The following is a 16,138-nucleotide window of genomic DNA, read 5'->3' as shown; positions in this document are numbered from 1 at the left end:
ACAAGTCATCTTTACCATCAGGGTAGAGGATTTAGTTAAAACAACTTGACGTGACGACCGAGCTGAAGCAGGACGGTGCCGTTTTTAGCTGCACGTTTAACCAAGACTTGGTTAAATTGCCGTTCAGTCAATGAAAAAGCAAGCGTGCACGTGGAAGTGAGGCGGGGGAGTGGGCTAGTTCATTAGTATGCTGTGCTGTTCTCCTGGGGGGCCACTGGGTTCAATTCCAGCTGATTCCTTACTTTCTATTTTCAAATAATTGGGTAATTTACCTTCTAGTAAGTATGAAAGACAGCTTTCCTGTGGGAGCTGGTGGTGCAGTGACTTCATCTGAGGTGTGGTATCAGTTTCCAGAATATTTAGCATTTTTATTTCTTAACAACTCTGACTGTTGAAACAGGATGAGCTGGCAAAACTAAGTCACGAGTGTAACTGGTATCCATGTTAAAGGCTGGTTATCTAATCAGCTGATACCGAAAAACATAAAATGGTTATTTTTTCATGACGGGCAGTTATTGGTTTTTTTTTTTTTTTTTTTTAACAAATTAACATAAAAAGGAGCCAAGTTTTCCAGCCCCTGGTGGGCCAAAAAAGGCTCCATTGAAACTGTTATTTGATAGAGTTTGTTATTCTAGTACATAATTGTGTAGTATAAGAGAGAATGCTTTATCACGATTTAGAAGTGGCGGTCTCCATGGCTGTCATAAACAGCTCTGAAACACTGTGTTGACATCATGGAAGGCACGAGCCATCTGTTGTGATTTATAATACACCCGCTGGATCTGTTCCTAAACCATCCTAACCCAGTCTGCAGCCCTCCCTTTCCAGACGACCAGGACTAAATGATTGGATCAACTTGAAATTTCTTCAGCTGTAACTGCCAACAAAACTCGAAGCTGCTAGAACCCACGCCCTGTGTGTGAGTAACGGAGGTCTTTCCACGAGGCTGCGATTTATTTATTTAATACACTACAGACAGATGTCGTTAGCCAGGAAGATAGGAAAACAGACACTCGATTTCCAGGAAGAACCAAACCCACTCCAGAAATTATAGTGGAAAACATGTTTTAATGTATTTTATATAAAATGATATAATTGAAAATGCAGAGGACCTACAAAGCAGCAATAACATGAGCATTAAAATGAGACAAAAACATGGCAAGCCCTCTACATATTAAATACTTTAGATATGAACAGGTTTGTGTACAGCTCTGCCTCACCCTGTAGAATTAACAGACTTTACTTCATAGAGTTGCTTTGATTAGATCTGTTATTTAACATTGTGTAATCAAAGAAACTACAAAATGATATCGCAAAAGTCTACCGGAACCCATACATTATTTCCTGTTACATTTTGAATTAAGGAGAGCCTTGGCGCATCGGAAGACTGAGATCAAAGTTGAGAAGGAGAAAGCACACCAGCTCTGGAATCCAGGTCCAAAGCCTGAGATCAAGGTTGAGAAGGAGAAAGCACACCAGCTCTGGAATCCAGGTCCGAAACCTGAGATCAAGGTTGAGAAGGAGAAAGCACACCAGCTCTGGAATCCAGGTCCGAAGCCTGAGATCAAGGTTGAGAAGGAGAAAGCACACCAGCTCTGGAATCCAGGTCCGAAGCCTGAGATCAAGGTTGAGAAGGAGAAAGCACACCAGCTCTGGAATCCAGGTCCGAAGCCTGAGATCAAGGTTGAGAAGGAGAAAGCACACCAGCTCTGGAATCCAGGTCCGAAGCCTGAGATCAAGGTTGAGAAGGAGAAAGCACACCAGCTCTGGAATCCAGGTCCGAAGCCTGAGATCAAAGTTGAGAAGGAGAACGCACACCAGCTCTGGAATCCAGGTCCGAAGCCTGAGATCAAGGTTGAGAAGGAGAAAGCACACCAGCTCTGGAATCCAGGTCCGAAGCCTGAGATCAAGGTTGAGAAGGAGAAAGCACACCAGCTCTGGAATCTCACACATTGTGAAGCTCTTCTTATTCTTTCGTTTCATCTTCTCTGGAATCTGCTTCCTTTCAGCTCTTCCAGTCTAAATCAAAGCGACAGCTCTGTAGCTCCAGCGATTACCATTACTGCAGTCGCTGCTGGGTTTTGCCAAGCAGCGTTGTATTATTTTGTTTGTATTAAACTAATCCTTGCCCCGACCCTAACCTTGAACTATTTGCTTTTAACAGCTGTTACTAGGGAAATGGAGAACATGTCAGATACTGAGCCAGATATCAAAGACTGTTGTAGCTTTCTTTATCTCTGAAAGGAGCAGCGTTTCGGCACGAGGTTTTGTTTTGTGGTTCAGGGTTGCAGCAGCTTTCTGATGCTGGTGGGAGTTTCGATTCCCCCACGCACCCCCGTAGCGAGTGTCTCAGGATGTGATAGGGAGGGACATGCGCAGGAATTTAATTGTGGGAGAAACTGGAGCAACTCCTGCTTCTACCAGCAGGAGGCAGAAACAGTAACAGTTGTATACCTCTTATAACTTGGGATGCTTAGTGGTTTAAGTACCAGTAGTTCTATTAACTTGGCAGAACTGAGGTGTACCATGTATTCGATGGACCTTACATTAAAATAGGCTGTTCCATTATTATTATTATTATTATTATTATTAGCCTGAATATCTGATTAATGACTTTATTATATAATTTCTCAAAAGGCAAAAGGCAATAGCACCTTAATATATAAAAAAAAACAGTTCTTAAATACAAGGTATAACAATATATATATAAATATCTACATGTTTGCGTATGCATCCAGTTTGCACAGAATCCATCCCCGCTCTGTAGTCCCCACTCAGAGCACAGCGAGCAGGTACAAGCTGACCCCCAGCAGGGTTGCCCAGGGAGTCGCTGTGAGCACGCTGGCTCTGCCCGGCTGGCTGCGCTGGCCGTGCCTGGCAGCCGTCTCCACCGTCCCTGCGCACTGGACCAGCGGGGCCTGGTAGGAGGTGGGCCTCTTCTCAGGCCGGTCGGGGCTGGAGCCGTCGGTGGGCCTCTCGCCGATGAACAGTAGGGGGCGCTGCTTGTGGTCTAGCTGTGTTTTGAAGAGCTCGTACTCATTGTGGGGGAGCGTGATGCCCAGCGAGGCGCAGCCCTGAGTGCCGGTGATGTCCTGCTCCTCCCCGAGCGTCCAGGAGCCCGCCTCTCCGCAGGTGCCCTCCTCGGAAGTGTTGAGCATCAGCACCGAGGCCCTGTCCAGAGCCGTCACCTTGGCATGAGTCACCTTGAACACGAAGTCGGTGCCGCCGGGGACCGCTGCGGAGCGGGGGCCCCTCACGTAGCGCCCCGAGGCGTGCACGGTGAAGGTGGGCTGCCGGCACGCGGGGTCGGAGTAGTGGTGATAGTAGCCCTCCCAGGATCGGCTGCGCTCTTGGAAGATGAAGTAACGGGTGAGGAAGAGGACCGCGGGTCGCACCTCGCACTCCCGGCTCACCCACTTGCCCTGGAGCTCCAGGGGCAGGTCCGGCTGGCGGGGCAGGATGGGGGGCTGGTGCTCGTTGGAGCGGTAGATGATTCCGCACGCCGGACACGGGTGTATGTGGTGCTGTGGGAGGACAGAGGGTTAGCAGGGTAGCAGAGGTCCACTCTGTGAGCATTGTTTTTGAAGCAGCCATTCATTAAACCAGGACCATGATGTCAAGCACCCCCCTCCTTAATATACATTTTTACCAGTCACCACTGTCACTAACATTAACCCTAATGTGCATGCTAACCATAACCCTAACCCATGTTACTGGCAATGGGACTGCACCTAAGCATCACACAGCTGCAGCCTAACCAGCAGTGTGGAGTAGTGGTTAGGGTTCTGGACTTTTGACCGGAGGGTTGTGGGTTCAGTCCCAGTTGGGGGACACTGCTGCTGTACCCTTGAGCAAGGTACTTTACCTAGATTGCTCCAGTAAAAACCCAACTGTATAAATGGGTAATTGCATGTAAAAAAATGTGTAAAAAAAATAATGTGATATCTTGTAACAATTGTAAGTCGCCCTGGATAAGAGCGTCTGCTAAGAAATAAATTATAATTAATTATATAATTATAATTATATAATTATAACCCTCTCTAAACTATATCACGCAGAGAGAAAGCCCAATCCAACTTGTCTGGATAGCCCTATTTACTCTGACACACAGCCCGCTGCCACTCACTCACTCACCATGGCACTCTGCAGCGGGCGCTGGTACCCGGTGGGCCTGTAGTTCATTCTCTGCGCCCAGTCGGTGTGCACGTCGCCCAGGAACAGCTCTTCCACCAGGCGGCGCTGTGGGTGCTGCTGCTTCTCCACCCTGAGCAGCCCCAGCTCCAGCATGGAGAAGCCCAAGCCTGCCCTGCAGTCACGGCCGCTCTTGGAGTTGTACAGCTCGTAAACCCTCCCTGGCGCCCAGCGGCCCCCCCGCGACGGGAACCCCGGACAGGTGAGGTTGATCCGGCCCGTGAGCTCCTGCATGGCTGCCTGGCTGTGGAAGACGATGCCCACTTTGTTGACGTGGTGGTCGGTCTCGGTGGCTCCTCGGGTGATCCAGGATGCCTGGCGCAGTCGTAGCTTCCCCTTGATGGTCAGTGAGTAGGCGGGCTCCCGGCAGCCCCCATCCCAGTAGTAGAACTGCAGGGCTTTGAAGAGCCGGTTGGAGTAGAAGGTGTAGAACCGCGTAAGAAACTCCGGACCAGGGCGCACCTCACACCTACAGGGGCAGAAACACAGGCACCTCATTACAGTCTGTGCCTGGGGGTGGGAAACCGTATCGTTAATACACCTCAGCTGGAACACTCCTGGAAGATTCAATAATGTTGCATGAAGTTATTTTAAGCAGGATAGCTTTCGTTTTGAAGGAATGACCGGCCCCTGTTAGCAGTGGCAGGCTTTGTTTATTGTCCTGTCCGAGCAATGGCACAGTGCCTCCTTACAAATTGCACTGCTGGAGTTCTGCAGTGTAAACACAGCAGCCAACTTGCTAAGTTTGTTAAGATCGCATGAGATTAGCAAACTATAATATAATACAACATGACATAATGAGCTTATGAACATGGATTCAAATTCTAACAGAAACAGCTGCCATGCTTTCAGGCTCTCTGGAGAATTCTTATTACTTTCTGTCATGCCTGAACTGCTAGGGAGCTGAATAAGCTAACAATGAGAAGTCTCTGTGCGTGTTCGCCAGTAGATGGAAGTGTTACCCTGTGGACACCCAGTTGCCCTCCAGCTGAGGTGGTACGAGGGCTGTGATCCTCGCCCCGTCCTGCAAGTGGCGCAATTGGAACTGGCACTGCGGCTCCCACTGCAGCTTGACCGTTGTGTTCACCTGGGGGTGCGGAGCTGACGGGACGTCCCACAGCTTGCTTCCAGAGATCGGCAGCACTGGAAAGACAAAGGCGAGCTGTTTAATGACTGCAAAACCACTGGCAGCAATGTGCAAGATACAGGAGCAGAAACTGAGTCTAGATTCTCAAAGCTGTTTACTGCAAGCTGTCGTTAGCAAACAGGCATGATTCTTTTCAAATGCAAATTGGATTTTATATGAAGTCATTGTAACATGAAGTTAGTAGAAGTACATTATTTGATGGTGCATAATTATAAAATGTGAGTTGATTCAAATCAAACACCTGGCACTGCATGTGCGACTCTTCATCTGATTTCTGTCTGTTAGTGATTTGGATCAGTTGAATAAACCCCCTCAACAGTAGCGCTGCCTTCATTGCTGGGTGATTAAAACAAGATAGAGGCAGGTTTTTATCATGCACATGTGTTTTAATTGAACACTCTTTACTGCAGCACAGCCAGCTAGCTGATACGCGTTCAAAACCATTCGCAACGGAACACAATTAATCAGCACTCAGAAAAATAATATATTAATTCCATATGTTTCAGTCTTCCAAGTATGCAGAAGAAAACCATTTTATGGGTTAGCCAGAAACCATTTCAATGGAGATACAGACCAGCTTGCCACCTCATGTATCATTCTGCTAGTTTCAGTGTCTACCACCAAAATATGGATACAGCTTTCATATTTCCAGCCAAATAAATATGTTTGTAATTTTCTTCTGTAAATATTTTGGTAACTGACAACAAAAATCTGTAATACTCTTGGGATATGCCAGAATCTTAGAGAAATTCTCTTAGGGTTACAGAATAAATCAGGTTTAATTAAAGGGCTTATTCCAAGTCACACATTTAAACTGTCCATTCAGTGATCTGTTTCATGTAGACTTCTCACTAACTCTGGAGAAACAAAGCATGCCAACTGTGTCTGCAGACCAGTAAAATGAGATGAAAATGAGAATTAAAAAAACCCCTAAAGGAATAATAAAAATACCATTTTAATTTGAGTGGGAGCTGCAATTTCACTGGGACGCTTTGGGTTTTAAACGCGGATCCGTTCAATTTCACCCCATTTTTCATGATTCGGTGCCTTTCAGTGGAAAAGATTACATCTGTGATTAAACATATGGTTGCAGTTATGAAAAAAAAAAGCTTGTCACAAAATTAAAATTACTGAGCATACGAGGCTGATGCTGAGTAAATTGGTTCGCTTTTTTTCCGTGAATATAAACTGCGGTTTCAACCGTTAAAAAGTTTTTTAACGAGATGTGTGTCATTAAAAGGCTCAATCACGATCTCAGCAGGTCCCCTGCCACACCTCAAATTGCACAGAGAGCAATTACATGCAACTGCACTGGTGAGCTAGAGGCTTGATGCTTTATAATGAGCTGCGTCAGACAGCAGTCCATCACAAGAAGCCCAGCAGCAGGAGGGTATCAGCCCTCTTTGGAAACGTAGTTTCCAGTTACAGCACAGACCTCCCTATTCATGTATCACTGCTCTGAGAGGTGAGCTGGACTATGACCAAGCCTCAATGCTGGACAAGCTTCCCTCGAATGGGTCCACAGAAATCCAGGATGCTGGTTCTTGAGTCAGCAAAGTTGACTCGGTCTCTTAAGCCACGTTTCTGTCGGTGCGGTGAATCCGGTCTGTAAAGCTCCATCTCGTTCGGTCCCAGGTGTCAAACCCGGGGCTGCCTGCCTGCAGCCGGGTTCCCTCTGCCGTCTGAACTGCGGTCTGTGACTTTACTGAACGCCACGCGAAAGCCAAAGACCGGCCCTTTTCAACATGTCTTCATGCACCTGCAATCTGTGCCTTCACAGAACAAAGAACTGGGCTCATTTAAAAGCCTTCTTCCCTTGCTCTGTGCACACATTCAGTCTTTCCAGAGGTGGGAGAAGTCGCTTTTACAACTACACCAGATGCACAAGGCATGATGTAATCACAGGCTTCCAACACTGTCTGAAAAAGTTTGAAGTTTGAGAGTGGAATCCACTGTCTGTGTGTGTCTTAGCAAGGCTGTATGTGTGTGTCTCAATAAGCCTGGGCTTATGAAGGAATAAACAGAGTGAATAGGAATCACAATTCTGAACAGGACTGAGCACCACAGTTTAAAGCCAGGGCTTTCATGGTATAGTGAGGAATGCATTGAACATCAACCAGAAGCTCATAGAAGAACATGCATGTTAGGAAGCAGCAGCAGCAGCCACATATCAGTGACCTGTTTTGGACAGAGTGACATTAACTCTTAAGGCTCCTCTCCCCCGTATATTAATGACATACAGTATTTTGCTTTCCAGTACAGCCCTGAAACCCTCAGGTTCCTCTCCAGATTCATCTCCTTGATTGCCCCATTCCATCAAAACCAAACCGCCTCCCTCATTTTTTTTTTGGATGCTGGCTCACAAACCACTCTTTTTGGCAAAAAAAACAACGGCTTCTCAGCTGGGCTCCAGCCGCCTGGCTTTGATCCAGACCCCGGACTATCTTCCCTTTTCTTTGGAAGAGAGATCTTGGCATGTCAGTGCCTGAGGAATGAACCTGTCAAACTCCCCACAATCCCACAAAGTGAATCCCGCTCTCTGTTCTGTACTCCGTCCAAAGGGAGTGACCGTGTTTGTTCTTCTGAAACCAGACAAACCACAGAGTCGTCAATGCATCATTTCAAGCAGAGGGGTTCAGTGGAGGCTGTAGCGCATCACCCAGCGTAACCAGATGCACAGCTAGGTTAGTGGAGATTTGCTAGTTCCAGTTGCAGCCTCTTTAACCAATCTGAACTTGTAAAGACTGTAAGTTATTTCAGTGTTAATATACTGTAATTCCTTCCAGGTTATTTTATACTGCTGAATATATTTGTGTAGCAGTGTCCTGGTGAAGCCACATCTCCTGGGCTTGGTCACCCAGGGACTGGCAGGCGACAGGAATGGGGTTGGTAACATTCTTCCCCTCCAGTAGAGGGCACTGTGACACGTGTGATATGTCGATAGTGTGTAACCAGCCTGAGGTTTGGCTTGTAATAAGAGTGGCTCGGCAGCAGAGGGCGCCATGACTGAGGAAATAACATCATAAACCTTGAGCAGAGTCAAGTACAGGTCAGAATCTATGAGAATTCCAGGACCACCAACCCAACCACAGAATAAATCCACTGGAGCACGCAGAGAGAACGGGCCCCTTTGAACGGCCTTTCAGTATCTCAGCCCCGGGGGAGGGGTTAAACAACAGACCTGATTGGAAGATTTTCATTGGTTGGACGAGCAGAGCAAAGCAAAACAAGTCTTGCTTTGACTGTATATTTAAGAAGAGCGCGGGAGTTAGCACTGCTGTTACTGCAGACAGCACGGTTATTAACGACGCAGTTGGGACAGCTGACAGCTGCCCCTGCAAGAGAGCCCGGCTCTTTTGTACAGCACTGTCGGCACTGCGTTTCAGAGCGGGAGGTCCCGGGTTCGCGTCCCTCCTCCTCCTGTGAGAAACCGCGGTTTGCCACAGTATCAACTACATGAACAAAGGATACACATGTCTTACTTGGCAGAACAGTTTGGGAGATGGCTGCTTTCATAGATTCCACAATGTGATTCATGCAAAACTTCAGTAAAGCAATCTGGGCGACTCCACACCACTGACACCCTGCTTCAATAATTTGTTACAAATCACTGCCAGCCTTTCTGTTTCCTGGCAGGTACACTCAGCACTGCTCAAAAGGATCGTTCAGTGTTTCATTTGAGGCTCACATTACCTCGTCTATTACAGCGTGGTGTATGGTGTCTGATAAGACATCATTAGGAGTTGAAAAAGCAATGGGAGACAATGGGAGCTTTCTTCTGAAGGAGCTTTTGGACACGTGCAACTTGTTTACAGTGGACTCCTGAAGAAATCTCTCTTTAAAACACGTGAACCCGAGACCCAAAAGCTGAAGCAAGCGTGACAGGTGAATGGCTTGAGGGCCAGATAGGGGCTGGAGCCCAGCCTGGCAGACACCTCCGATAGCAGTGCTGTCTCTGTGGGGTGACCGATGGGACAGCCCAGCCAGTGCTCTCCTGTCCTCTTTCCTAGGAGCAGTTCTGCTCAGAGAATTCAGTCTTACACCAGAGGGGGCTTGGTGAGCCGTGCATCTCACACACAGCACACATCACACACATTCCAGTTGAGTCCGTGCTTACTGAGGCTCAGTTCCCATGACTAGCAATGTTTTGGTTGCTGTTGTACTCACATGTTTGGCTAAGGCAGCCTGTACTTTCTTATCCCGCGTCCTGTAATTCCAGTGCGCTTGGCTGTCTGCTCAGAGGACAGCCTTCTCCGAGCTGCGCACCATATGGAACCAGATGACAGCAATTTTTTTTTTTTTTAAAAACCACTAAAAAAACAAGAAGAACAAAAAAAAAACGCACACGCCTCGTTTTTCATGCTGCGCGACGTGTTGAGTAATGAGGTTTGATTTGATTTATTTCACAAAGCCTTTTTGCAGTTTGGAAAAGCGGAACAAGAAAACCTCTGGAGCAAGTTTAGTAAATGCTTAGGGAATCAAGCCCAAAGCGTCAGTGTCTTTGTGTGGTGCAGGTGGCTGCCTGTAGACCTCCACGGTTCAAAGCCCCACTCAGCAACTCAGCTCTCTTTATTAGAAATGTGCTGCCCATGTTGTTGTTGATTGCTGCTCTGAGTCTTTGCCAGTCATGTGGTGGCAGCATCCTCATTCCTGTCCTGATCACAGCTCTTGCTTCTTTGAATTAAAGTGGCGTGCATGGTGGCGTGATTTCAGAGACAGAGCTGCCAAACAGACCCCTGGCAGAGCAGGGGCATGCTTAATAAACAGCCTGGTATCTAACAGAAAAAGGCTGCAGCTCGTTACTTTATTACGTTTCCTGTAAAGTCTGTTTTGATGACGTTTTCATGACTGTGTTTATAGAGGTAAACATTGTAACACAAATCTAACTGAATGAAGAAATAGATTTTGTAATTTTATTTTAGTTTTCTCTCTAATAACCATTTTACAAACGCCATCTTTAGTAAAACATGATTTGAAGCTTCTTAACTGGCTTGTACAAGCGCAACAAGTATCTAGATTGACGTCGACACAACTGTGCAGAAACCCGGATCATTGCTGATAAAGTAGCCTGATAGCCTTGATGAAGCTGGAACATCATTAGAATGAAATACTGGTTTCCTGCAGCCAGCTACTAGCGACAATGTAACAGCAGAGACTTCAGAAAAGTAATGAATGACAAGCCGCAGCTGTCAGACCCCATGCTGTAAAGAGATCCTCATAGGCACAGAGGAGTACACTGTACTGTAGAAACCTACTGGATACAAAGAGGTATCTTAATTGAAAAAAACACAAAGATCCAAGCCTACCACACACACACTCACACTCACACACACACACACACACACACTCACACACACACACACACACACACACACACACTATCATGTAATCATGCAATCACTCAATCAAGCAACCAAACTCACCCTCTCTGATCAGCTTATCTCAAAATAACCTTAAGGCAGACCCCTCCTCCCAACCCCATCCCACAGCTTGCACTGTGCCCCCCCCCCTGCCCCCCGTGACATCGGAATTCACTATCACTTGTCAAGAGCCTTGCTGCAGAATGCGGAGTGGATCAATCGGGCTGATAAGATTAAAGCAAACCGCTGATCAGAACCAATCAATATAACTCCAGTACTGCTGATCCTTCCATTGCTAGTATTTCAGTATTGTACTGGGTCCATTGATTCAGCACCGGAATATCTCAGAGATGCATGATAAAACATGATGCAAACAAAACTAAACTAGTGCATGGAATAAGCATTGGAAGAACATGGTGAAGGGCACGTGCAGACTCCAGCCAGCCTCCTGTTTCGCTGAGCTAATGCACCCTGTTTGAATTAGGACGGGGTGTAATTACACTTCACATGTGCGGTATAATCCGATACTGCAGCTCTCTGGCCTCCTCCCTGCTTTTCTCTTACTTGTTTACGTGAACGTCTGCAAACAGGCAATTTTGCATCCTATTCTTTCAAGCAGATTTCAAAGTTTGATTACACTGAGCCCGACCAGTTTAATCAGCCTGCTTTTCTCTTACGGAGCAGGCTTCCTGAGGCTTGGTGATCTGGAAGCTGCACAGAGCTAGCATCTGCAAAGAAAGAGGCTGGAGGCGTTGTATTCTTTCTAATCCTTGTTGTTACTAGAAATTAACTTCACGCTCCATAAACTGCTCTGCTTTCATCCCCTTCACTGTCACCATTATGACAAGAAAAATTAGGACTCAAGAACAGTGTTAAAAATAAAACAAGACTGAGGGTGGCTTCAGTGCAAGTTATGTTGGTTTATTATTCCTGCTGTTACCAGAACCAGCCCACCATCTACTGTCAGAGCCCAGAGACGCAGCTCCTCAAGAGCACTTCACTGCTCTCAGACAGAGGCACTGGAGCGCAGGGAAGGGAGCTGGCAGAGCCCAGAGACGCAGCTCCTCAAGAGCACTTCACTGCTCTCAGACAGAGGCACACACTGAATGGGGATAATGGAGGTAAAACTACAGAATGTCAAACGTACAAAAGACTTGTACTCAGTACAGGGGTAGGAGGGGGGGGCAAAAGGGTCACAGATGTTGTATTACTTCTAAAGACATCAATGAGAGAAAATGCGAAACAGCACCCCAGCAGCCTTATAATACTGTGTTACAACACTCTTCAGATAACACTTCCCTTTGCTGTAAACAAACAGACTCTGAAGCCAGCCCTTGTCATAACGTATCCGAGCTGAGAATCTGTCAGGAAACGGAACGTCGGGAGCTGACGGCAGCCAGGACCCAATTAAGGAACAGTAAGTGGGATTTGTAACCCGGTTTCCAAAGAGAGCAACCAGACCTCCAAGTATTAGGAGTCTACAATGCAGCACAAGCCTATATACCCTTCACAACTACACATGGAATTGCATGTAAAGAATTCAGCCTTTATCTGCTTGGGGATCCTGGAATCAATTTGCAAAGCTTTTGCTTGTAAGATATTTAAAGACATACTTATTTTAAAACTTTTTTTTTAAGTTTGTATGACCAAAATGGACCTGTTTAACAGAAAAGTTTAGAAACATTTCACAAATACTAAAATGTTATGAAATCGATTAAACGTTTCTTTTTAAAAATCACATCTCATTAGTCAGAGCAATACAATTATTGAGAATGCAGGTTTCATTTAGAAAACAAGACATTTCGAAGGCTAGACTCTGTTTTATTGTATTAATTTCAAACCGATATACAAGTATTCTATAAATCAAGCCTCACTTCTGCACTCTAATAAAAACATATTCACTGTTTTGAAATAGGCATCATTACAATTATTCCGAGGGGTATTTTACTTCCTCAAGAAACTATTTAAAGTAAGAAGTATTCCAGTATTATTTTAAAGGGAGTGTTTAAAGTGTGACTGTCATTTCGCTTTTTTACTGACACGTGAAATACTGTACTGTGCTGCCTACGTTATAGAGACTTCGAAAGCATTTATCATTGGGACGCAGTGGAGAACTGAAGTGAAGCAGCCACCCACTGCAGGGAGAAGGCATGAGAAGAATCAGTGACCCTCAGGCATCAGAAACATCCTCTGTACTCACCCTCCAGAGCCCATGCCACCGACAGAATCTGGACCAGGTGCGCGAGATGAGCAAGCATCATGTCAACAGCCGTCTGAAAACAATTGTACACTCCAAGAACGAGACTGACTCTCTCTGTGTCTCTCTTGCACACTCCAGAAACAAGTCTATCTCTCTCTGTCTCTCTCTACCTCTCTCTGTCTCTGTGTCTCTCTTGCACACTCCAGAAACAAGTCTATCTCTCTCTGTCTCTCTCTCTGTCTTCAGCTGGTGCCCCTTCTGGAGTTGTAACCCATAGCAAGTCTTCACAACGACTCTCTGAGATGTCTTAATTCCCCAAACTTTTTAACTGAAATGCAGCACAAGAGCCAAGTCTTCTGGTAGGATATCCACAGATTCGAGGGTGAAGGAAAAGTAAAAAAGCAATGGTCCAGGATATTGTCCCTGTCTCTCTGTCTCTCTCTCTCTCTCTCTCTCTCTCTCTGTCTCTCTCTCTCTGTCTCTGTCTCTCTCTCTCTGTCTCTGTCTCTCTCTCTCTCTCTCTCTGCTCTGCTCTGCTCTGCCTGCCTCTCTCACTGTGCCCCTGCACCAGAGCTACTCCTCAGTTAAATGTTTGAAGTGGGAGAGGAGTAGGAGGAGACTGCTCAGCCCCTTCCAGAATTCACTCTCAGGGAGGATTGAGAGCAAGGTGCTGCAGAGTTGTGGAAGCTTGCCTGCTGCTCAAACTCAGCGGGAGACTGTCTGGGCCCTGCTTATCTTTATACACCAGTTACTGAAATAAAACAAGGGTGTGTGTGTGTCAGTGTGTGTGTGTGTGTGTGTGTCAGTGTGTGTGTGTGTGTCAGTGTGTGTGCGTGTGTGTCAGTGTGTGTGCGTGTGTGTGTGCGTGCGTACGTGTGTGCGTGCGTGCGTGCATGTGCGTGTGTGTGTGTGTTACTGTTACACTGAAGAAGGCATTTAGCTGGAATGTTTGTCCACTTTGTAAACTATTGGGCTTTTATTCCTGAAAAGGTAAATTAACAAATGTAGTGTACAAATAACATTTTTAAAATACCATTGTTGGCGAGTCCTACAAATTGACGATGGCAATCAGATAAAAAGTGTATTTTCTTTAGAGAAACATCGATAATGTGATGGTTCCTTTAGCAGGATGGACAGGGAGCCTGAAGAAGGGGTAATGAGGCTGAGATTGAGACACTGAGGTATAAGAGAGCAAGCTGTGTAAAAGTAGACTATCTGAAAGCTTCAGAAGACATACAGCTGCTTTTATCGGGGACCCCACCTGGCCGGGCTGTGAAACAGGGTTTGATGCGCCTGCTTGTTCAAGCACCTGTAACTGTTCAAATCATTTGTTATGGAGTTACAGACGGAGTCACGTGAGTCAGATCTGTGCAGCCACGGCTTTTGACCTGAGCCGAGCCACACGGCAGATCTCAGTCACGGTTGGCTGCCACAGTTCTCCGGGGTGATAAAGAGATCAGTGATCCGCGGGGGGAGCACCCTGACTGGGAGGAAGCCTGGGACTGACCCCGGTGTACCTCTCCCAACCGGGCTCGCTGTGCAGCACAGTACAGTGTGCTCCATGGCAGCGAATGGGAGCCTGAACACAGACCCATATATATTTTGCCATCTTCTGTTAGGGGGTGGTAGTTATGTTGCCTCTTCCAATAATTTAGTTTAAACCGGTTCCTTTGTCAATGCAGCAAAAGAAGTCTGGCTCAGCTTTTTACTCTCTTTTTTTTTCTCATCTACTTTGTATTCCGCGCACCTGGAATGATAATGGCTTTTTTTTTTTTTTTGCATAAAATGAAATAAAATGCAACACAGACTGCAAACACTTTCTCTAAAGCCTACTCTATCGGCTTTGGTTAACTTGAAGACAATAGATTGCATGCAATCAAAGCGTGGTATTTTCAGAGGGCTTATCTGCTCCACCAGATAGGAATGGTTCCTTCCTCCGACAGCGTGTGACGGTTGGTCGGTTTTGCAAACAGGTCCTGTCACGTGACTCGGGGCTTCAAGTCATGTCTCGACAGCCTGGACGACCACAGCGCTGCAATGAAATCATCGGCTCATCTGATAAGCGCCTCCTCTAATCACCGCTTATGTAGAAAAGTTATCTTCAGAATTCCCGTGGCAGAGTCGGATTGCAGGAGAACACACACACAGCAGCACAGGGAGGAGGACGTTTTCATGATATTGTGCTCTGCTCTTCAGCGACTGGAAATAAGGGCGATGAGAAGCATATTGTGATGCCTCACTTCCACCTGACTGATCACACGGGGACCCCCGACTCGTCACACACGGACCCGTGCGCGTCGGTCTCCATCTCAATCCAAAGCACTTCTCCTGGGAAAGGCACAGACTGGGGATTCATCCCCACATGTCCGACATAAACGCAGAGGAATCCCTCTGTAATCCGACCCCCGACGGCACCGAGCAGATTAATAAAGGGAGGTCTTCAGGTATCCAGAGCTGCTCACAAAGAAGGGTTTGCTGTACTACAGTAGCACTTATTAGATGCTTTGATTTATTATGCAAGGTGTAATCAGGCAGGTGTTGTAACAACAGTTACTGGTTGGGTCGTGGGATCGGAGGATGCCACTGAATCTTCAGTTCCTCTGAGCTGTGTGAGGAATCGCTGCATGAGGAGAAAATAATTGGACATTCTAAACTGGAGAGAAAGATCGGGGGTAAAATAATTGGGTACTCTAAATTAAAAATATATATATATTATATTATACTGGGGCACTGTGCTATAATAATGAAGCATGAATTACGTGCGTCTGCTTAAAAAAGAAATTGCTCTTAAATGTCTTTTAACTTCCCATTCCATGCCCTTGGAGGATCCTGCTTTAGTAAATATTTTACTAAAATGAAGAGGGATTTTCACCACAACTTAATAAGAGGCAATGGAAAACCCAACTCACTGCACAAGTACTAGAAATCACATTTCATCCTTTTTTATTTGTTAAAAACGTCTTCTATTCAGTGACTCATATTGGAAACATCCATGCTGGTGGTTCCTCTCCCAGTAAAGCCCCTTATCGGTTTGTGCACATTCTTTACTCTTCAGTGAAAGGTGTCTGCGTGCAGCCCTGCCTGTGAGCCCTGCCTGTCCACCGCAGTGCCAGCTGCTGCAGTGCAGCAATACGTGGCATGTGCTGCAGCTGTTACTTCACACTGGTGAAGGACCAACATGAGATTTTGCACATGCCTCAAAAAACTGCCTGCTTCGCGGTGGAAACCACACCTACACAG

At 46.3% G+C, this 16,138-nt stretch overlaps 1 protein-coding gene across 1 annotated transcript; it reads right to left on the bottom strand.

The window, feature by feature from the left end:
- Positions 1 to 1,048: 1,048 nt before the first annotated feature.
- LOC117417383 (protein APCDD1-like) lies at positions 1,049 to 13,544 on the bottom strand. Its single transcript, XM_034029515.3, has 4 exons — positions 12,899 to 13,544; positions 5,154 to 5,334; positions 4,135 to 4,660; positions 1,049 to 3,524 (listed from the first exon to the last, which is right to left on the bottom strand). The coding sequence occupies exons 1-4, from the start codon at positions 12,957 to 12,959 to the stop codon at positions 2,775 to 2,777; spliced, it is 1,518 nt and encodes a 505-aa protein (XP_033885406.3). The 5' UTR covers positions 12,960 to 13,544; the 3' UTR covers positions 1,049 to 2,774.
- Between the last annotated feature and the right edge of the window lie 2,594 nt (positions 13,545 to 16,138).

This window comes from Acipenser ruthenus, chromosome 18 (assembly GCF_902713425.1).
Source record: "Acipenser ruthenus chromosome 18, fAciRut3.2 maternal haplotype, whole genome shotgun sequence".
Lineage (NCBI taxonomy): Eukaryota > Metazoa > Chordata > Actinopteri > Acipenseriformes > Acipenseridae > Acipenser > Acipenser ruthenus.
This window is presented reverse-complemented; position numbering and strand designations above follow the sequence as displayed.